Here is a 24,659-nt window from a genome sequence, read left to right on the forward strand (position 1 = left end):
TAATAATGCGCAGCACTGTTGACAAAAGTAAGTTGTGTCGAGGACAATATGGGTAAGGAATTACTTTGTATGAAAGGCTATAAAATGTGATTTAAAAGACACATTCCATGTTGACGTATATGCTTATGTACTTATGCAGCTAAAGCTGTTGTCGTAATCCGCTTTCTTCATTTATCCATTGAACAACGTCATTAAATTAAGCTCAACTAAACAATTACCAGCATGAAGAGAACCGAAAGAAATGTACGAGTATAAAAATAGATGTCTGCTTCTTTTCTTTGCTTACCAGCTAACGGTAATAAAAAGTTTTATCTTTTTTTTTTGCAGTGACTAATCTCCACACAATGTAAGCTGTATATTAATAGCAATAACAACAAAAAGTATACGCATACCTGCAAAAATATGCGAAAGAAAAACGTCTTCAAAATGTATGATGATACGCGTCGCAGAAGAGCATAAAAAAATCTACTCAACATTTGAAGAACGCGTAAGCATTCATCACTCAGGAGCAAGTCATTCGTCAAAGCAGCAGCAGCAGTGGCAGCAGTAGCAGAGGCCAAAGGCGTTAACCGCTAAGTAACTAAAAAACCCCAAACAAAAAAAAAGCGCAGAGTCACGCACCTCCTTTAGCTCGCGCATACATTTGTCACTTGTCTGTTACTACACCAATCAGAACACTGCTTCAGTATGCTTATCTCACACCGCGCACCGGCACAGCTTGACACTGACATCCCGCTAACACCCGCTGTTGCCTCATCCACAACGTCGCGCACATATTTCGTCGACCTTGCTGGCCAAGTCTTGGCCGCTGCGGTAAGCGATATAGCGGCAGCCAGCACCTACGTCGACATCCTCCACAACAAAAGCGAGCAGAGTACTTCGCTGCTGTCAGGCCGTAGCAGCAGTAATGGTGACGCCAGTAATGTTGATGGTGATGCGGACATCGATCCTGCCTCAGATTATGTGCCACCCGAACAACGACCCGAGACATATATTATTACTGTGCTATTTGCGCTCATATTTATTGTTGGTGTTTTAGGTAATGGCACTTTGGTGATAATATTCTTTCGGCATCGCTCTATGCGCAACATTCCCAACACGTAAGTTGCCAAAAGCCAATGGGCAAAATTTGTCGTAAATAAACCCTCGAGTGAAAAATTTCGAGATCATAAATGTGGACCATTTGGCCATGCATAAGCCAATAAGATGGCCATTTATGTGTTGCCCAAATGCCTTTTCAATCAATAGCGTTGTGCTCTGCAAGCGCAGCGATAAGTAGTAATAAGAAGGAGGTTGTTTTTTTACTAAAAAGTTATGCTTTTGGTTAGTTGGGAAGGCAATTTGAAGAACTTAGTGGCTTGGAATAGCAACAAATAGGGGTACATAACCAAAAAGTATTCCTTTATTTGTTAAGAAATAAGTCTTTATAGGTATGTATGCGTAAAGCGTGTAGATATCGCTGACGCCTTTATATGCCACAGTTAAAGCCCCTCCAAATTTTTTGTGTATTTCCATTGAATTTCGTGCGTATACTCGTTACTTTGAGTGGAACTACCGTCATTAATTAATCGCTGAAGGACCTCAACCCCGCCTAATATATATAGAGATGTGTATCTGCACTCTAAAAAGGAGTTTAAAAGTTTGCGGAGCACGACGAAAATTGCCACAGAGAGCTGTATATCCTTTGTCAAATCCAAATACACAAACCATAATTTTCCGTAAAGCTTCATTAATATACAAATAGGCTCTAGGCTGAATCAACGGATGATTGCTGCTGCCTTCGATATGCGCTCCTGTCAATTTGATAAGGCAAAAACTATGCAAACAAATCAAAACTGATTGACCAAAAACGCAAAATATAAGTGAAATTATTCGAATAAAATCATCGCAGTAATGAGCTGTGGAAATATGGCTGTGCGTGTGTGAAGCATGTTGTAGTATCTTTGCAGCAATATAATGGTATATAGAAGGACGGTAGGATTGGAGTTGGCGTTTCTGCGAATAATTGTAACGACGTAAAGCGGGTAATATATATATCATGCGCTGCAAGCGTTCATAATTTTAACATATTTTTATTTATCTGAAAAATGTCGTTACTTTCATTGACATTCTATTAGGCATGACACTTATTCGCTTGCATTAAATTGTGTGTGTGTACATGCCTGATAAATTGCTATTATTAAGCTGCCACATATTTGTTAGTATGAACATTATTGTCCTAATCTTAGGCATTTGTGGCCCATTTATGTTTATTCTATGCATGCGAATATTACCTTCCAATGCATTCACATGGTAGCTGTTATTCAGCGCGGCTGACCTAGGGTGTCATGTGAGTCTATTCACAACACATCACTTGAAAGCAACGTACACGTCATTGAAGCTACGTGAAAACACTGGTCATTTACGCTATAATGCTGCATATCTCCACGTGCTTGCGTCACTCACGCTTGCGTCTGGCACGCGCAACATTTCGGCCGACTTCTTTTTATTCCCGCTCTTGTGTGTTACTGGGTTTATATTTTGTTATTTCTGCCAGTTTGTCGTCACTTTTGTGTGTCTATGTTTGCCTGAGCCTGTCGCTTATCGTACTTCTCTCACTCACGTCTGGCACTACCCCTTACGGCGCTCAGCTCCAGCTGTCCCAATACCTGACGCCACGTAATTTTGCTTGCTTTTGTGTATTGCTACTGAAATTTTGTGAACAACAGAGCATTACGGCTGTGGTGTCATTTCGTGCGATGATAAGCCACTACCAACATTTGCATTATTGCTTTAAAAAACTTCAATGTATGCTCTGCCTTCGTGGGAATAGTTACTCCTATTGTTACGGTGTGCGCTTTGTGTTCCATGGGCCTACAACCTGTTGGTTTTTGGTTTTGTTTCGAAAGGTTAATTTTCTGTTCTCTATGAGTGATAAATTGTGGAAGCGTATTTCAATTTGGCTGCTTCATCACTTATACGCCGTGACATATACACATACATAAAGGGTGGTTAAATTTCAAGGGACGATGTTGAATGTGAACTACACCTAAACGTCAACGACACCGTTGGACTTCTTTCTTTGGGGTTATTTGAAAGAAAATGTGTACGTCGATAAGCCAGCAACAGTTCAAGAGCTAAAGGACGAGATAATTCGGCCCATGAACGGCATAGAACCTCAATTATGCCTCAGCTTCATCGAAAATTTGGACCATCGGATGGAGGTGTGACGCCGAGGTCGCGGCGGCCATTTGGCCAATATTTTAATCTACACGTAATTGAGTCATACCAATATTATCATAATAAAGAGAAATGACAATAATTTAAAAAAAATGTATTTTATTTAAAATCAACACCGGCCCTTGAAACTTAATCACCCTTTATATATATTGTAAGAGTAATTCGTTCAAAAAGGAAATATCCAATAGCTTAAATGATTAAGTGAAAAAATACTTGTAGGCAGTCGACCGAAAATTTCTATTTGCATAGATAATGGGCTTAAATTTGTCAAGGTGCAATTTATTTATTTTTGCGGACCTTTTGCGACTTGCATAGTGTCAAAATTTCGTTAAATATTTTATTGCATTCTACATTTTTTATATTTAATATCATCTTACCTTTATCATTCGATTCTCTCACTTTCGATGCAGCTACATTCTTTCGCTGGCCTTGGCCGATCTGCTGGTCATCATTATTTGTGTGCCATTGGCCTGCATCGTCTATACACAGGAGAGTTGGGCATTCGGCGCCGAGATGTGCCGTATCAGTGAAAGCTTTAAGGACATTTCGATTGGCGTTTCGGTGTTTACATTGACTGCCCTGTCTGGCGAGCGCTATTGTGCGATAGTGAATCCTTTACGCAAATTGCAGGTGAGTTCCAGTGTGTGTGTAAATAGTTTGCAGTCATACGTTTTTTTATTATTAAAATGTGATATATACATGTATAGTATATATATTTACATATTCGACTTGCAGACAAGACCATTGACCGTTTTCACCGCCACCATGATCTGGATGGTGGCCATTCTGCTGGCGACGCCATCATTTGTTGTCTCGGACATACAAGAGATACATTTGCCGCCCACCAGGCACAATGAGAATCTGACGATTATTGTTTGCACGCCATTTGGACGTAATCGCACAACTTTGGAGTCATATTCCAGGTAAGTTCGATTAAGTAAATATTTAGTATTATTTGATTGAGAAACTTCACAGAAGCCAAACATAAGAACCAGAACATCCAACTTTTATGCAAAATCGGTCGCTGAGTACGAAAACCTAAATAATTTTTCTGTCAGGTAGTTCTCGAGATATTGTCAGATAAAAGTTTTGGATTAAAAAAAGGGATTAAAAAAAGGGTATATTACTAGGTTTTGTTAAGCGATCAAAACAAATTATACATCAAATTAAAAATAAAAACAAAAATAAATAATTGGTATGTACACTTCTGTTAGGAGTTCGGCCGAGCTCCTCTCCTGGCGTGCGTCTTGATGTTGATCTACAAATGGAGAGGCCTACAGTTTTAAGTCGACTCCTAATGGCAAAAGGCTTTTTCTGAGGAGATTTTCCATGACCAAATATATTCGGAGGCTTACCATTACCTACCGAACAGCGAACGCTACTAGAAAAAACTTTTTCTATTATTTTGCTATTTCATACATGGAGTATCGAAACTACGCACTCCGAATGGTAGCCTCGCATCAAATCATTCGGCTACGGTGACCGCCAAACATCAAATTGACGGTAATTAAATTTGCTACCTTTGGCTCAAATTGGAATTTTCATTAAAATTAAACACTGCAAAGTTAAAAAATATTATGAAAACTACTTAACGCAAAAAGTTATGTCGATTTTTGAACTCAGAAATAGGTTTTACATAAGAATCGGATGATTTGGTTCTGGGGGAAAAATCATTAACCATTTACAAATCATTTTAACCTAAAAACTTTTTTCATTTTCCAATGGTGATGTATCGATTTTTCATAATGCAAGAATTTACGCGTAATAAATCCACTGACTGTTAGAAAACAAAACGCTACCATTGTTAATATAAAAAAAACACACACATAGAATTTAGAAACTCGTCTCCGCCATCAATTCTTGTTGAACGCATTAAATTTTATTGGAGCTTTTATGGCTGCATAGGCGTGAAGAAACTCAGCTAAAAATAACATAAAATATAGCGAGAGTGCAGGGTAGTACATCGATACATACAAATATGCATGTATTCGAATTGCTTTTTTCCAAGCTTCCTTTTTCTCCTCCCTCCCCCCCTTTTTTTCTGCAATTCAGCATATGTAAGAGAAGGTTTGTTCTATTTACGTACAAATTCGGACTACAGGCGTTCAAATACGGTTTTATTAATGCCATTTTCATGGTAAACGATTACTTTTGTCTGCCTTTACTCTTAAACAACAAGAACTTTATTTTGATAACCGTACGAAATGCGGTGGCTAGCTCATGTAAAGGGTCTACTAAAGTAAGCAGCGTATGCCCACCAGGGCACCGTTACTTTATGCAGTACTCATTCAACATAAAATTTTAGTTTAAAAATGGCTTATATTCTTTATTTACTTATATTTCTTTTTTACTTCTCCTTATTAGTGCTTAAATATCAACTCACTAGCAAGGGAAAACTCACACTCATACATAAATACGTATCCTTTTTTATGCTAATCTTTCGTCAACAAATACCTCCTTTTATATACCTTATTAAAACTGTATGTTTATTAAAACTAAATGTTTACCTACATTTTATTTATCTAGTGCATGCATACATAAAAATGCACGAGGACATCCTCAACTCCGACGTTTGAAATATTCACGTTCCAAACATTTACTCTCACCTTTAACAATCTATCACTTTTGTTATCTTCCAGATATACAGTGATCAGCAAAGCCTTCATCTACTATCTGCTGCCACTATCCATCATTGGTGCGCTCTACATCCTTATGGCCAAGCGTTTGCACACAAGTGCACGCGACATGCCTGGCGAAACATTGGGCATGCAAAGTCGGTCACAAGCGCGAGCGCGTCGTCACGTGGCGCGAATGGTGGTCGCTTTTGTTGTGGGTAAGTTGACGCACGAATTGAATCAAATATTATGAAATCATAGCCAAACAATGTGTTGAGTGGAACAGAGGATTGAGTAAAGAGGGGATGTGGAGAACTATCTGCAGTTGTGGACCACTCTGCGTTTTGTTTAGTTTAGAAAATTGAGGAGACAGGCATGTTTACAAAAAAAAGTTCAGTTATTTTGCGTGACGGTTTAAGTGACTAATATACACAACCATTCTATCGCATGAACCTTATAAAAAATTGGAGAGGAAATATTTTATATTATTGTAATTTTTCATATTTTCAATTTCTCATTTTTCAATTCATAGCGGTGTTTATACCATTCTTTAGTTCATGTCACTAGTGAACTTTTACGCTAATAGATTTTTGACTTGTTGTTTGCCAAAAAATTTTTTTTTTATAAAAAAGTGTTAAAAAATCAATACCATCGCACGAATTACGAAAGCTTTTGATTATTTTTGAATAATATAAAACGGTTTTTATTTTATAATGAGGCAAAAATTATGCCTACGCAACATCAGAAACATGCCAATGTTGGTACATTTAAAGCACACGGGGCGCTGACACTTGTTGCACGCTATCGAATTATTACGGTTTATCTGGCTGGTATTGTAAGAACAACGCCTTGTAACCAGAAAAAGGTCATCTGCCGTTGAGAGGCTGTCAGTCTCTCCGTTTGTGGAATCACTGCGCACCCATCAAAAAGGGTGTAAGCGGCAACTGTATACACATATACCCTATGATCTGAAAGTACCGGGAATGTTTAAATATAACAAAACAGAGTTAAGTTTCAGGCAAATTTATTTTATCTCCTTCAAAATATGACCCGTCTGAAGTGTACCCACATGTGTACCCACGTTTAACCCAGTTCTCTATGCATCCTTGGTAGGCCGACGAAGGGATGGCCTTCAGATCCTTCATTGCATTCTTTTTGATCTCCTCTATCGACTGAAAACTCCTTCCATGAAGTGGTAACTTCAACTTGGGAAACAAAAAGAAGCCGCCTGGGGTAATATGAGGTGAATACGGTGCTTGCACTATGGTATTTACTTGGTGTTTGGTCAAATAATCCAGCACAATTTGGGCTCGGTGCGATGGCGCGTTATCATCATGCAAAATCCAAGAATTGTTTCCCCAAATTTCCGGCCGGTCAGGTAGACACTAATGATCCGTTCGCGCTAAAAAGTGACAGATATGTGTCTTACAGTCCTACCAACAGAAGAAAAATATATGGACCGGTTCCCACGTGTGCGATTCATTTAAGTTAAACACTCCCTCATAGCGGACACCTCTCTTAAGCGGACACCTCCCACAAGCGGCAAATTTTGTAGTCCCTAAGGTGTCCGCTTAAAATAAAGTGCACTGTACATATATACTACTGTGGGCAAAAAGTAAGGTGAATTTATTTGTCAAACTTCGCGGGATTAAAATTTCGCTCTACTTATTTTTTCATGAGTTAGCAGCACTGTTAATAACATCTGGGCCAACTTTCATGTGAATGTTACTATCAGTAATATATTTACTCTTGTGTTTACCAAACGACCAAGAGTGCATTTTTCGATTTTTACAATGTCTGATTTGATTGAGCAGAGAAGTGCCATCAAATTTTGTTTGCTGAATGAAATTTCGGCTGCGGAAACGTTTAGCATGTTGTAATATAGAAGGCATTTAGTGATTCGACCATGTCGCAGAAAAATTTTTATAAGTGGTACAAAGACTTCAAAGAGGGTCGAGAACGTGTTGATGACTTGGAGCGCTCCGGACGACCATTGACGTCAACAGATGACCAACACGTCAATAAAGTGAAGGAGTTAGTGCTCAAAAATCGTCGGTCGACTGTTAAAGACCTTACTGAAATGATCGGAATATCAGAAGGATCTGTGAAAACCATTTTGAGAGACCATTTGGGCCTACGAAAAGTCAAATCTCGTTTGGTTTCGAAAACTCTCAATTTCTTGGAAAGAAGTCGTCGCGTTGGTGTGTGTGAAACAATGCTTTCAGACTATCAGGACAAGCTCAAATGCATCAGTACGGGAGATGAGACTTGGATTTATGCTTACGATTCTGAAATAACCGACCAATCAAGCGAATATCGTGCTAAAGGCGAGGCCAGACCGAAAAGAGCACGTCAAAGTCGTTCAAAAATAAAGGTCATGATGACAATTTTTTTTGATTTTCGTGGTGTGGTGCACTATGAATTCCTTCCACCTGGCCAAACTGTTAATAAGGAATATTATTTGAGCGTTATGCGTCGTTTACGTGAAGCAATTCGTCTAAAAAGACCAGATTCATGGGCCAACAACTCTTGGTTTTTGCATCAGGATAATGCACCGTCTCACATTGCACTTGTTCTTCGTGACCATTTCGCCAAAAATTCCACGCATATCGTTCCGCAACCACCGTATTCGCCTGATTTGGCTCCGTGTGACTTCTGGCTATTCCCGAAACTCAAGAGACCACTCCGGGGAACGCGTTTCGAGTCGATTGAGGAGATAAAAGCTGAATCGAAGAAGGTGCTGATGGCTATACCGGAAATGGACTATTTGGCATGTTTCGGGGATTGGAAAAATCGTTGGCATAAGTGTATTTCATCGAGAGGGGATGAAATTGATTTACAAGAATAAATAAATATTTTTTTATTTTACAACCAAATTCACCCTACTTTTTGCCCACATACTTTAATGGCATCTTTGATTAATATATGTTTACGTACATATAGGAAAAAGCTCTGATTATGAATGGCAATTGTGTTACCCATTGGCCAGCATGACCTAAAGCAGAAGGTGTTTTTCCTTGAAATGTACAATTTCACACACGCACTAATATACTTAGCATATAGTAAGAAATTAAAAATACAAAAATAATTAAAATATAAGCATCAAATAAGATATAAAATATTTAAAAATACTAAATATATTTTTCCCCTCTCCCTTAGTATTCTTTGTGTGCTTCTTCCCTTATCATTTATTCGAGTTGTGGTTTCACTTAAATCCTACAGCAAAAGAGGACTTTGATGACTTCTGGCACGCCATTCGCATAATTGGATTCTGTGCAAGGTAAGTATTATTACATAGAGAGATGCCATAATGGGAATCAAACAGGAACCGAAATTGCTTTGAACACATAAACAGAGTATGACAGATTTCCATTGTTGTTAGAACAACATTAATACATACGCCGCAAATAGGGTGAGCGGCTCGGCCTACGCACTCGCAATTCATTTAATACTGCTTAGATTACTTATATTATACTTAGGCTATGTAGTAGGAAGTATACCTGAAGGCTGCATTTCTGTGGATTATGTAGAGTGCATTTGAACTCGTGTGCAGTAGTGTAGGACAAGCTTATGTCACATAGGAGTCTTTCAGGTCATTTGATTCAGTAGACCGTTGAGTGCGTAGCTTTGCTGTTATTTTTGTAGCAGCCTTACTAAGTTCTTTGTAACTTTGTTTGGACCCATGATCATTTTTTGCTGTAGGGGGGTGTTTTCTTCCATCTAAACAAAATTTCGAGAATTCGTTAAATGAAGAAAATGCACGGGATCATCAGTAAAAAAAAAACCAATTGTCGAAATCGATGCGATCAGTAGCTATAACTTTAACTTGGTATAATATATCGAAATTCAATCGGGTATAATGTATGTTTAGGTATGTTTATAAATAAATGGGTGCAATGGCTTCCTCAGACGAGGCCAAAAAAACCTATTCAAACCAAGATATGAAGATTTTCGATTTATGTAAGCAAGGCCAAACTTATGGCTTATGGCCTATTCAAACCAAGATCTGAAGATTTTTGATTTGTTTAAGACAAGGCCAATCTTATGGCTGCGTGAAGCTGACACAGTTTTAAGCAAACGTATTGTTAATGTATCCAAAGAAACAATTCGATGACGTTTTCGTGAAGGTCCGTTCATTTAGATGGGTTTTCAATAATGTGATGTTTTGTGTCCATAGAGGATGTCGAGACCGGATCCACGTAGTATTAGTCACACGCAAACCGACTAGACTATGGCAGCCGAGATTATTTATATTTAAAATAATTTTGCGAATCTTAAATTTCAAGTGAAAGTTGTAGGTCTTTATAAAAAAATTTGGAAACATTAGACTTATTTAAACTGAGCTTTAGTATGTATAGAATCACGCACATATCAAAATTTGCATGACTGAGAATTACTGTCGCACGGTGTTATGATTCAGTAATAAGGAATCGATTCTGTCGTCAGAGTAGATCTTTATCGGTGATTAGCTTCAGAAAGGCCCGAACTGAGCAATGTGGCCGAACTCGCCCTTCTTCTGCGTCTTTCAGTGTTAAACGACTTGTTCGCAAACTCTCCGATTTGAAATCTGTTTTGGAACTTCTAATACTAAAATCAGGAGTTAGAGGCAGCTGTTATTTTGGGTACTGACCGATTAATCATTAGGGATATCTAACGCTTAGCCTTATGAGCCCTTACCTTCACCACTCACTGTGCTGCAAAATCTGTAAGGCACGATTTAGATACTTTAATGGCATCTTTGATTATGTCATTCATTATTTTTTGCGAGAACGAATGCCAAAATTTTAATTTTCCTTTGATCATTTTTAATAATATATATCGCACACGCTTTTTACCTTCAAGAAAACGACCTATCTTGATTCAACAAATGATTGATATCTTTAGAATTTTATTTGGCTATAACATTTTTTCTGCAGTTGAACATTCTTGGAACTCGATGCTTAACAAACTCCTACCTTTCTTGATCCAGCGCAAAATAAAATTGTTCCGTTGGGTGTAATATTACTCTGGCTTTGCTCAAAAGAAAAAAACTAATACAGGGTGGCTGATGAAAGCCGCTACCAAAAAAAAATTGAATACCTTTTTTTCTTTTTAAGTTATCTGTTCCATTTTTGTTTTAATTTGCAGATTGATCTTTAAAATTTATTATAATGGATAACTGGGACACGCAAACAAGAATTTGGATAGTCCGCCGCTATCACGCACTGGAGTCCGTAGTTTTGGTACAGAGAGAGTACAGATGGGCAGATGGGCCAAAATGAGACTGGTGAATAATTTTGCTGAGCAAGGAACAGTCGCAAGAAGGCCTTATCATCGAAACCCACCACTTCGGACGGAGGAAACGATCGCTGCTGTAGCTGCAATCCAAGGGTTTCAACAAGAAGCTTATCTGCTCAACTTGGTGTCAGCCGACAGTCTTTGCAAACAATAATGCACAAAGATTTAGACTTATTTCCCTACAAAATTCAAATGGTTAACAAACTGAATGCAGCAGACTTGCCGATTCGCTTGGAATTTTGCCAGAAGATCCTGCAAATGGTGGAAGAAGACCAAAACATGTTAAACTGCCTTTTCATGTCTGATGAGGCCCATTTCGATTTAAACGGCAATGTGAACAAACAAAATTGTCGAATATGGTCGCCTGACCTTACTGCACCTGACTTTTTCTTGTGGGGTTTATGTAAACAAGAAGTTTATAAAACAAAGCCAACAAATTTGGATGAACTAAAACAATCCATTCGGGCAACAATTGCGGCTATTCCTGTCGCAACTCTCAAAGCAGCAATGAACAACTTTTTACTTAGATGCCGCACTTGTGTCAACGAGCATGGGGGGCATTTAAATTCAATTATTTTTAAAACTAGTTAAGCTACATTTAATAAAATTTAATGACCTTCAACTTGAAAAAAAAAAAAATGAATTCCATACACTAAAGTTATTTGAGTTTCTTAATGTAGCAAAATTCATCAGCCACCCTGTAAAAGTATGTATGAATGTCAGTCAAATGACAAAATTGATTTAATCACTAAAATACTGAAAGCATATCGGTGACGCAAGCAGGGTTTTTGGCACTTCTTTTGTATTAAATGTCAGTGTTGCATTTATTTCATTGCTCATTGTTCACAGAAGTTTGCAAATCAAAGCAGATTGAAAACAAGTATTGTCTTAATATCAATGGAATCTGCTAACGTGTAATTAGAAAATACTTCTGGAATTAGATTACATGTTAGACTCCCTGCATTTCCATTTTATTATTTTACTCACACTTTTGTTTTTGCGTGACCGCGTCAGTTCTTTGTTCGTTGATCCTGTTGACATTGCCACAATGGGGTGTAGCATTCGCATCAATAATGTAGCAGGTCAATGTATTGAGCTGAGTGTAGAGATAAAGACGTTTCAAGGATGTGCACTGAGATACTGCTCTAACAACTATGGCGCTTAGCCACGACAGTCTTATGACTTTTTTATGTTGAGTACCAGAAGCATTTGCAATGACAATGACTGCAGTCCTCAACTAGTGTTGCTGTTGTAGTTTTGTTCAATTCAAATTTAATGGGAAAATTGTTGGAGAAGCCATTGAATTTAATTATACTTGAACCCTGTGCTCGTTCGTGTTGCAGGGGTTGTTGGCAAATGGAGATGGAGCGATTAGTCTGAAAAAAATAGTGAGCAATTTTGGGCCACAGAGGGACAAATTAACAATGTGAAATCGTAGGCATATTTGCTCTTTTTAAAGAATGTGAATTAGGTGAAAGTCTATTTAATAACGAATATAGTCAAATTGACAATCAATCCTTGCTGACTATCAAATAAAAGTTATTACATATTGTGGTACACACTGTTCCAGACGATAGAGAGATATTAAGATTTGCAGCGCTAATTAATACTGATAGCGTTCTCGTTAATAGAACGGCCCTTGCATAAAAGGATTTTGAATGACTGGCGTACAAAAATTAATTAAAATTTAATTTCTTTAGAAGACAAGGACAATCTATTAATGCATTACGATATTGGATACAAAAGTGCGAGGAATGCAAATCTACTGCCTACAGGCTCTATTTCTATTTCTGCCATGAAAAATCTATGCATACAAAATATCTGCCGTTCGGATTCGACTTAAAACTGTAGGCACCGCCATTTGTGGGACAACATCAAGACGCACGCCCAAAAAATGGCGTAAGCGCCCATTATATATAATCAGATTAATAGAAGAAGTTTCAGCGTAGATTTTTTATCATGGAGTACAAGCATTTCGAGACGTTGAAGCTCTCCATTAGTGGGTAAGCTCGTTCCACCGTTAGTTAAGGCCTCTTAGGGATTTGCAAATTAAGCCATAACTCACCATATAATACGAGATTGCGGGAAATTAGTAATCTAATTTTGTTTTTGAGTAATTCTTTTAATAAATAGATAAACATGATTTTTACTGATGGAAATCTTTCATTAGACTTTTACGCGCGCCACTGCTTATTTATTTGTATACTGCAGATGCCTATTCACAAGTGGCAAATATGATTGGCGTACGACGCCATTTGTAAAAATTATAAATCTTCCGATAGGGTGATTAATTTTGTGCCACCCTGTGTATAATAATTATAATTTTTAAAATGAAATTTTTTTTATGAATTTTCGACAAAATTGCTCTAAAAATCCATTTCAAACTCGATTTGCTCGTTCCTCGATTTTCTTGTGACTGTCAATAGGGTTGCTAATATTTATACTCCACCCCAGCAGAAGAACATAAAACCAATCTGAAATGATTCCATGAACCACTAAATTGCAACTAATTAAATCTCTTTGTTATGCTTCAACTTTCGTTCGTTTTTTTAACCCCCCAACTCTCCTACGGATGCTTATCAACTGTAGCTTTCTACATTCGTGCGTCAATCCCGTCGCATTGTATTGCGTCTCTGGCGTATTCCGGCAGCATTTTAATCGGTACTTGTGTTGCCTCTGCAGCAAGCGACAGCCGCGCATCCGACAACATTCCACAGCGACGGGTGTCATGGACACCAGCATTATGTCGATGCGACGCTCTACTGTTAGCAACTACAATCGCGCATCGCTTCATATTAACAACAATAGCAACAACACAATAGGGCGAAGCGGAGTCAACGGTAGTGGTGTGGGAGGTGGCAATGACGCCGGTGCTGGTGCTGGTTTCCATCAGCAAACATCTATCCAGCTACATCATAGCGTGGCCATACAGAAGAATGGATCCGGCAGCGGTGGCGGTGGTGGGAGCGGCAGTGACAAGAGGTGAGAAACGGTGGTCTTGATGCTGCAAGCTGACGAATTTCTCTAAACACGGACCGCACTGTACAATATTTGAAAATGCACACATACACGCACATATACACTATGTATGAAGATACGCATAGGCACGTGCTCAGATAGGTTGTGCGAAGAAGTGTGGGCGAATTAAATAGTTTAATGGAGATCTCTGGCATTTATAATAGCGCTTAAATTGAATGTTACTGTAGGAAATTATTATTGTCATTGTGCTTGCGCTTGTACTTGTATAGAAATTGAATAACAAAGCGTGACTGAAATGGAACGCATACAAATGAAGCGCTAGCGTAATTATTCAAGTAAGGCAGGTGGAAGAGGGAATGCGGAAATGTGCTTGCAACACGGTTTAGCCACAGTTGTTTAAGCAGAGGTACTACAAGTTTTGTGATGATGTTGTTATGAGTCGGTGTGTTGACACAAAGTAGTAAATATGAAAGGAAAACACTTATGTTATTGCTGGATAAATGTATATGTATGTATGTATGTAAATTACACAAACGATATATCCTCTTATTAATGTACAAACTTCAAGAAATTCCAATTCAATTATACGTAGAATGTAGTTTAGGCATTTTATGATAACGCAAAGAAAGAAATATTAAAAAAATAAAAAAAAATTCAATAAAATCATACTATTGCCCTACATTTACAAATCGCCACACAACTTTTGTCCTATTTTTATATCAATTATATGTAAATTTCCACTTAGCTAACTATTCATGTTCTGATAGGTGTGAAGCTAAAACTCTCTGTATTAGAATAGTTGGATGTTATTATTGTAAATAAGCACCACACGACGATACGTAAGTATGTAGGTATTTACCACTACTATTTTCGTATGTTATATTAAATAAAATATGTCTACATGCTCACGACTGTAAGTAGTACACACGTACTTCAACTGTACATAAAAAGCAACAAAAAAAAAAAACGAAACCACAGAAACAATTTATAGGATAATATTTACCATTGAGCTTAACATCAAGTTTTTAAGGCTATAATAATTCTTTACATACAAACCAAACCACAATTATACACACATACTCATACATATATATTGTTGTATATACAAATGTACAAGTATAACTTGTTAGTAGCTGTTGTCGCTCAGACGCAATGGATACATTCCGATCTACGACATTTTTCTTTATTTATAAGTAATGTAAGCGAGAGAGGCGCACATACATATGCACTGTGTACGTTTGTATGGTGATAATAAATAATAAATAAAACAAAATTCAAAGTAAAACTCGTCACTAAATCATCTTTCCGCAATTTGGTGCTTGTGAGTACCGCCAAATGTATTGTAAGTAATTATGTTTCTATGTCTAAAGATTCCTTCGGTATGAATCAGTACTGAATACCAAGCATGCAAGCAGGCAAGGATATCAAAAAGCTTTCGACACATTGCACCGCGGTGCTATTTATAACGCTCTTCAGTGCAAGGGGTCCAACGTAAACTTATCTCCCTCGCTGAGGCACTTTACGCCGGGGCAGGATGCCGGGTAATGCGTGATCAGCTGATAGGTGTTAGGATAAAGGTGTACGTCAAGGCTGCATACTATCATCATCGTCTTGGATATCGTTATGAAGAACGTCACAAGAACTGGAAGTGGGATTTAAAGGGGCCTGCAGGGTCCTCGACTACGTTAACGACATTGGCCTACTATCACATACTTTTTCGGACATAGTAATGTATTTCCAAATGGTACATCTAAATTTGGGCTGGTTTTCAACATCTAAAAAAGTGACGCGTACTAGCATTCGAAATATGGTTCGATTCCTGATCGATGGTAGACAGCTGGATGAAGTGCAATCTTTCTGCTATCTGGGCGGTATCATCTCGGCGTCAGGTGGCTGGAGCAAAGACATCAAAAACCGTATTAGGAAAACTCCAGCAACATTTGGCTCTCTGAATCCAGTCTGGATAGCTAGCCACAAAGCTGAGGATTTTTGATTCTAATGTCAAATCATCTTTTCTTTATGCCTGGGAATCGTGGAATTCAACAGCGGCCCATACAAATGCACTGCACGTTTTCACTAATCGTTGCCTTCGCAAAATCCTGAATCCAATACTCCTTGACTTAACAAGAGCCACTATTGGCAGCTGCAGACGAGGAAGGCCATCGAACACGTAGAGACGATTGTTGATTTTATAAACGGGTGCCGTTAGTTTATAATTAATCTGGATTGAAGCTAAGAGACTGGCGCAGAACAGATCTGAAAAAAATGAATTTGTTTTGGTCCCTTGCTCCTCGCTGGAACCACAGAAAATAAGAATGTTCTAGGATGCTCGATCATGATTTTTAACAATAAAATATGATGTGAATTCATAGGTGAATATGGAGTGAAATGTAAGTGCTGAATTCTCACGAGATTTTTTTATTGTGTACACAAATAGGAGAAGGACCTCGGCCAAACACCCAAAAAGGGTGTAAGCGCCAATTATACATATAATTTAACTTTGAAATCACTAACGTTGAAAGAAGCTTTAACATATATGGGCTCGAAAATACTAGATTAGTATTGCAAACGAAGGCTAACTTAACTTAACGACTAACTGATTTGTGACGACAAATTTAATTTTGTATCAAAATAGAGATCTTAAGTCTCGAGCGCTATTGCGCCTTATATTCCTGTTTAATCTCCTTTTTATAACCACGCACTTGTTTTTGATTAGATTTCATACTTTCTCATCTTGAATTTTCGCTTTGGACAAAAATTCAAAACTTATTACATTTTTTTTTGTTTCTTTCGGCTTCATTTTATTTCACTGGACATTATCTAGCACCCTTACACAACAACCAGCAAATCCCTTTTGTGCACTCCACCGCCTGTAACTACACAATCATTTATTGTCGTTTGACCCAAAAAGAGCAGAATAGCAACTTTTTTGTGCTTGCGAAATTCGTGTAAATTCGATGCTGTACAGCCTAGTGTTTGTTTTTGCACTTGTTTTTCTTTCATCTGTGAGATGAAAAAGATTATTCGAGTTGGTGTTGTTACTGGTGGCTTTTTTATTTTTGTGTTTGTACAAAACAATGTGTGGAAAATTGAAGTTGTCCTATTACGCCGAAAAAGATTTGCACACAAGCACATTCGCCTGCAGAAGCACATATGTATGTAGGGATGTGCAATCGAAAATGCCACTTCTTTGTTGCTTTAAAAATTGTTGTGCAGCAGTAAATGGCTCAAGGGGCGGGTAGAAGAACGATGGTAGATATAAATAATTTTGATGTAACGAGTTTGCCCTTGTTTTTATTTTGAAATACATATACATATGGGTCTATATACTAGTACATATATATTTCAGATACTCTTTGGATAGCTTGGAGCGTTATTAAGTCATTGTATTTTACTTGTTCATCCGCAAACATTTTCATTGTCTTCGCAAACTGTATTTTAATGCAAGATAAGAGCGCTGCATCAGATCTTTGTTGTGCGGAGTTCCAGTTGGTGGCACTCCAGATACAAAGTTGGATAAAAACCAACTAATTAACTAAATTATAATGTGAAACTTATGGGTTGAGTTCTTGTGAACAAAATCCATCGTTTATGTTGCAAAACTTTCCGTAAGGCTTAGGTTTATTTTTATATGTATGTACGTATGTATATGAAAATATATGAATTCGAAATATTGATGGCATATTGTTTTGGAAAGAAATGAAGAGCAGTATAACTGAGACTCAATACGGCGTGCAGCAAACCGAAGGGAAAATACGCCATATATCACAGTTTCTCGTCTTTTAAGGCGAAAAAGTAAACCAGCAGCTGGGAAACAGATTGAAGTTTTTAGTGATAGGCAGGCTTTAGTGACATCAGTTCTACAGTAATCAAGAATTGGATCAGCGATTATTTATTACATAAAGAGCGATGGTCCAGTGTAGAACGCTGCAGAACTGCAAAAAGTTTTGTGACAAGCCTTGGTAGAAAAGACGTTCTGTTGACGGCCGGTATTATTAGAGGATACAGCCCATGGGGCAGCATATGACCCCATTGGAATCATGGAGGACCCCATTTTCTTGTCTTGCTTAGAGCAGCTGGATAGTACTGAACATTTTGTTTGTAAGTGTCCTGCCTTTTGGATTCCGATTGGTACTTTTTGTCTCGCCTTTTTCAAATTTTAATTTCAATTTCAAGCCAGCCCCTGATAATGTGATATGATATTGCGAAATTCAATTAAACGCGATTTAGGTATCGTGGATTTCGTTTCATAAAATTTTGATGCCAAGCGGATAGTGCCTGGTGAAGAAAAGTGGGTCGTAAGCTAGGATGGCATTGGCAGAGGATCATTTACAATGCGCTGCTCACATTCGCTCAAACTCTTAATTCGGATCTCTATTTTCAATATTTAGATCATATGAAGACCGTAGTCGCCATGAATAAGAGAGAAAGTGTAATATGCCGTAAGTTTGCCCGTTCCTGAGCTATGATTGGATAAATCTGAAGTGTACTTTTCAACGACTCACTTGATATTCCGGTGAGTATTTCATTCTTTATACTTTAGTTAGTTGACCATATTGCTGACTATCTCACCGAAAATTGAGTTGCAACAGATGTTCTTTTTGTCATGGAAAAATTCAAAATTAAAAATTAAGTAGGAAATGAATAATCAAGAAAATAAAAAGCTTTCTTGATTTTCATGACTAAAATTTCCGAAATATTTACTATTTACTGCTGTTAATAGACTTAAATTACCACTTAATTGCCTTCAACTTGAAGTTTATCGAGACAAATAAACTCCTGATGCAAAATGTGTCAAATGTGTTTGAACAAAATTATATAAATTGCGACCCTATGTTCCACAGGGAAAATATATTTATATTCCATATGTAGATTGCACAAAATTTCATTAAAATTGATTAATATTTTCAAAATCAAACAAAAAAAGAAAATATTCAGACAGTTATGAACTTTTATTTGATTTTTCTTCGTGTTTATTTGTAAAATATTTATGAATTTTGGTGTTTGTGTTTCCTTTTGAAAAAATTCAAAATTAAACACTAAGGAAAGTGAATGTAAAAATACCTGTGAGACTCTATTTGCTTTTCACTGTTGCACGAAACTTTCAATAAAGAAGCAAATTGTCACAGGTAAAAGTTATTTTCATTCGTCTTTTTCGCCAGCAGCAGAGGATTTTGCTAAGCTCCAATCTCAGATGCAGAGTGTTGAACGAATATTTGCTGCTGGTGTTGTATGTCTACATACATATCTACAGGGAGTGTTGTGCAACATACCTTGGCGCTTTGCAGCACATATATCCATATATAGATATTTTTGAAGCTCTATGGAAACACATACAGCTGTGGTCAAAAAATTGGTATTGTTTAGTTAATAGTTCGCACTTTTGTGCTGATACATTATCTATACTAATATTATAAAGAGGAAAACTTTGTTTGTTTGTTTGTTACGAATAGGCTCAAAAACTACTGGACCGATTTTAAAAATTCTTTCACCATTCGAAAGCTACATCATCCACGAGTAACATGGATTATATTTTATTTTGGAAATAGGGCTCGAGATATAGGTCAAAACGTGGACCCGGGTAACCTTCGGATGTGTATGTACAATATGGGTATCAAATGGAAGCTGTTGGTGAATGCTTTAGTCCAGAGTATTTTTCATGCCGCTCTGTGACTGGGGTCTCGAGATATAGGTCAAAACGTGGACCCGAGTAACCTTTGGTTGTGTATGTACAATATGGGTATCAAATGGAAGCTGTTGGTGAATGCTTTAGTCCAGAGTATTTTTCATGCCGCTCTGTGACTGGGGTCTCGAGATATAGGTCAAAACGTGGACCCGGGTAACCTTTGGTTGTATATGTACAATATGGGTATCAAATGAAAGCTGTTGATAAGTGCTTTAATACGGGGTAATTTTCATACCTATTGATGACTAGGGTCTCGAAATATATGCCAAAACGTGGACTCGCCGTGTCTTTGAACCGAATTAAACCAAACTTACACACATTGTTAAGTAGGTATTGAAGATGATTTCCGTATAGTTTGAATACCTATTGGTAGATAGGGTCCCGAGATATAGGTCAAAACGTGGACCCGGGTAACCTTCGGACGTGTATGTACAATATGGGTATCAAATGAAAGCTGTTGGTGACTACTTTAGTACAAAGTATTTTTCATGCCGCTACGTGACTGGGGTCTCGAGATATAGGTCAAAACGTGGACCCGGGTAACCTTTGGTTGTGTATGTACAATATGGGTATCAAATGAAAGCTGTTGATAAGTGCTTTAATACGGGGTAATTTTCATACCTATTGATGACTAGGGTCTCGAAATATATGCCAAAACGTGGACTCGCCGTGTCTTTGAACCGAATTAAACCAAACTTACACACATTGTTAAGTAGGTATTGAAGATGATTTCCGTATAGTTTGAATACCTATTGGTAGATAGGGTCCCGAGATATAGGTCAAAACGTGGACCCGGGTAACCTTCGGACGTGTATGTACAATATGGGTATCAAATGAAAGCTGTCGGTGACTACTTTAGTACAAAGTATTTTTCATGCCGCTACGTGACTGGGGTCTCGGGATATAGGTCAAAACGTGGACCCGGGTAACCTTTGGTTGTGTATGTACAATATGGGTATCAAATGAAAGCTGTTGATAAGTGCTTTAATACGGGGTAATTTTCATACCTATTGATGACTAGGGTCTCGAAATATATGCCAAAACGTGGACCCGCCGTGTCTTTGCACCGAATTAAACCAAACTTACGCACATTGTTAAGTAAGTATTGAAAATGGGTTTCGTAAAATGTGGTTGTAATTCGGAGCACTGGCAACGGGTACATCGTTCTTTTGAACCAGCCATAATGTCGCTTACTTTTTTAACGCTTGGGGCGGAACTGAACTGTCAAATTGACAGTGTGAGTTACAATGTGTCAATATTTCTTTCTGATTTGGATGCCATAAGGAAAAAGTAAGTGCAACATGTAAAAATTGTTTGTGAATTTTTTTGGAGTGGATTTTGGAACAGTGAATAATTTCTTACGAAATTTGAGAATTTAATGTGAAATCCGAATGAAATTATGTGTTCGTGGAAAAAAATTTTTTTTCGTTTTTTTTTTTGAAAAATATAAATGGATAATGGTTAAAAAAGCTCCAATGCTTAATAAAACATATAAATTGAAACGAAAAATTCATGGATGATCATATGCGTTGATTTGAAATTTAAAAACAATCTTCTTTTTTCCTGATTTTCAATTTATATTTTATATTTACTCAAAAACAAATAGAAAAACAAAAAATATTGTTAATGCCAAAGCGCTTGAATAAAGAATAAAGAAATAAATAATATGAAAAGCATATATTTTCTGTTCTAAACCATATCTATTCTATTTTAGTGTGCCCAGCGAAGGGGGCCGGGTTTGCTAGTAAATTATATTGCGGATGGTCACGCTAAGGCGGATTTTAGCCCAAAAAAAAAAAAAAAAATCCATTAAAACCCCTTGCTGAGTAAGTCTAGAACTCCACATCAAGCATTCTAGCCGCTATGGCTTTCAGTACTGTAAGTTTTAGTAAGAGCCTTGGCTTTTCGCTTCAACTGAAATTTTATGCTACCTGCATGTTTTTATTTGAGAGGGCGTTCAATGGCACCATCTGCCGAGAGTCGACAATTGAAAATCTTAATTTTGAATTCCTTGGTAACACAAATATTCCTCATACTCTCATTACTGTTGTCCTGTGAGATGTTCCACATTGACTGCAATCTGTTGAAGCAGCATGTAAAGTTGGTCAACGTTCGTTTTCGTTTTAGATTTTTTAGCACAGCAAGTCAATGCTCTTGCTTATTTTTTTGTTACAAATGGTTCTGATGGGAGTTATGATGTGTACCGGTTTGCTTCCCGAGATTTACTATTACTCGCTCAGAATTTTGTTTTGAAAATTGAGGGAAATATTGTTGAAATGGAGTATAACTATTTGAAAGTTGGCTTCATGAAATAGTACTATCTGCATCGCCAAGAAAAAGTAAAAAAACATGCGTTTTTACCGGAAGAGGGGAAAAACTCGAAAACGTCCCGAAAGTTCAATTACAATTATTCTAAAAAAACACAAACGCTTTACGACGCACGGTGTGTGCTAGATCAGCTTTGCTTCAACTGTTGCTGCTCGAAAGTTTACTCATACGCCACCGTGCGCTTAAATTTGTCAATAGAATAAGCTACTTGTAAGCAACTTAAGAGTTTAGTTTTGTATATTTTCAGATATTAACATGAGTTCGACTATTTATTAAGGCAAAAGACTTGCAGCGGTCACTTATTTTCATCATCCAGAAGCTCAGGATTAACTCATGCTGTCTTACTTATATTTCTTGAATGGAGATGTTTTTGTTTCCATTTAAAATTGAGTACTTGAGTTTTGAGTTAGGCTGCCAAAACACTAATTACATATTTTTTCCACATACATATTGTAAATTTACATATGTATACTTTCAAGCAGATCCCCACATGGGAGTGAAATATTGCTCGTTTTGTGCAAACACTTATTTATAGACGCCATTCAGCAACATACAGAAGAAAGAAGCTTACATTTTAATTTCAATAATTTATGTTAAAAAACTAACAAATTCAATCAAGCTGCTGCTGTGTTACGCTCTTTTGAAATATTTTTAAGCTCAACTGTAAAATTCTTGGTTCCATTGGGAAATTAAAAATTCTTGGGTGGCGTTTTGATACCGCTCATGCTACCTGCTGAATATTTATGGGGCATTATAATGAAAAATGGAATACTTTAAAAACCAGAAAATAAAAATAATAATTTTATTTACCAGCACGCGCGGTGACGCTTATGCCACCAGTAGTTAGCGAAAATGATGTATACCTGCAGGCAACCAATAAAAAATACGCTTCAGTCTGAATTTTCGGCGAATTTTTCATTTGGAACACTTACTTGAGATCATCAATTCAGGTTTTTGAACGAAAACTAGCGACATTCTTGGGACAGGAATGTATATATATATATATATATATACATATAGAACCATAGATATATATATAGAACTATATGTAGATAGAAATTATCCTTCTTTGTATTTTCATAATCTTTTTTTGTTTGGTCCTTAGATTAATAAAAATACTCTCCTTTTTAATATCATAAGCTTGTTGCATTTTATTTTATACCGTTAAATTAAAGTGGGTGACAATGATTATGTCTCCTAAACCCAATTCTTAACAACTTGACAGCTGAGAATGGCAAAATGTGTTGAGATTTTTGTTCAGTAAGGTTTGGCGAGTCATCATGGATCGTTTAGCGCCAGAACAGCACATCCGAATTGTGAAAATTTATTTTGACAAAAAAAATCTGTTCGTGAAGTGTTGAAGAAGATGTTGAATTGTCGATTCGTTTTCGTTCTCAACTTCTTGACTTTTGTTCTTCGGCTACGTGGAAAATTTTACGTAAGGATCTTGAGTTATGTGTCTCATTTAGGTTTATTATTTTGATGAAAAAAAATAGTCAAAAATAGGGCGCATCGAACGGACCATGTAACTCGTAGCCGTGGCAGACATATGCCGGATATTATATTCAAAAAATAAATGGCATTAAATTATCTGCCATTCATTCCAATAATATTTTGTATTATTATTTTCAGTTCTCACGCTCTTAAAAAAAAACACCCGATATATATACAAGCACAAGTTATGATTTTGAAAACGTTAAATTGGAGGGGAGCGTTTTTATATCATCCCCGAGCTAAAAAATTTGCAAAATATTCTCAGGAATGGCAAGACGGCTAGCGATCATTTAAATGTTGCTCATACGCCCTGCCGCATGCCCTGCAATTAAACTGTTGTATTATGCTTCAAAAAATAATATTTAGCTAGAGCAATAAGGCAATGACATCAATGAGCTTTTTTTAATTCGTGCCAAAAACTCCCAACACTTCCCAAGCCCTCAAATTAAGATTAAATAAAAAAGTGCACAGAGCACAAATTACCTCGTCATTTATTATCAGGTATAAGTTAGGAAAGAGTAGAGCATCTGTAGTCACCACTTTCACCATTTCTATATTACCATTTTCGGTGGACCAACAACTTGGCCGTTGCCATCTGCGCGGCTATAGAATTGTTGAATTGAACTTTTCTAACCCTTTGTGTGTCGAAATAACACAAATTCGTCACTGTCATCGTTAAATTTTATATAAGCTACCGCTGATTGATTGCTGGGTATTTTTTCTGAAGCATATCAGTTTTCAAATTTAACTGCTCATTAGTACGCGTAGAGGAATGTTTGACTTGAGCTTCCTAGAAGCAGTTAAAGGAAAGCATACGACTCGCACGTTCGCATTTAATGTTTGTGTTTGACAAAAAAAAAAGAATAAAATCCTAAACAGCAACTATAATTTACTTTGGCTGTTGCTTCGACTCGTATAGTACTCTGACTTACTGACTAAATGCGACTTTGTTTATATACATACTAGCGGACCCTCTGCCTGCTTCGCTAGGCATATCAAAATTAGAAATGAATAATGAACACTCGATTTAAATTTACTCTATGTGTATTTATTATTTTTTT

The 24,659-nt window shown here is 37.1% G+C and overlaps 1 protein-coding gene across 1 annotated transcript; it reads left to right on the forward strand.

Moving 5' to 3' along the window:
• The first annotated feature begins 405 nt into the window (after nucleotides 1-405).
• On the forward strand, nucleotides 406-15,094 carry LOC129245319 (neuropeptide CCHamide-2 receptor). Its single transcript, XM_054883403.1, has 7 exons — nucleotides 406-831; nucleotides 874-1,100; nucleotides 3,630-3,849; nucleotides 3,955-4,142; nucleotides 5,859-6,052; nucleotides 8,994-9,114; nucleotides 13,701-15,094. Exons 1-7 carry the CDS (start codon nucleotides 688-690, stop codon nucleotides 14,095-14,097), a joined length of 1,491 nt encoding a protein of 496 aa, XP_054739378.1. The 5' UTR covers nucleotides 406-687; the 3' UTR covers nucleotides 14,098-15,094.
• Nucleotides 15,095-24,659: the final 9,565 nt, after the last annotated feature.

This window comes from Anastrepha obliqua, chromosome 4, assembly GCF_027943255.1.
Source record: "Anastrepha obliqua isolate idAnaObli1 chromosome 4, idAnaObli1_1.0, whole genome shotgun sequence".
NCBI classification, from domain to species: domain Eukaryota; kingdom Metazoa; phylum Arthropoda; class Insecta; order Diptera; family Tephritidae; genus Anastrepha; species Anastrepha obliqua.

Bases quoted from the DNA above. Each gene is read 5' to 3' on its own strand.
- LOC129245319 (XM_054883403.1), top strand. From the start codon at position 688: ATGCTTATCTCACACCGCGCACCGGCACAGCTTGACACTGACATCCCG. The intron at 832-873 runs GCCAGCACCTAC...AAAAGCGAGCAG, and splicing joins CGGTAAGCGATATAGCGGCA to AGTACTTCGCTGCTGTCAGG. The intron at 9,115-13,700 runs GTAAGTATTATT...TATCAACTGTAG, and splicing joins ATAATTGGATTCTGTGCAAG to CTTTCTACATTCGTGCGTCA.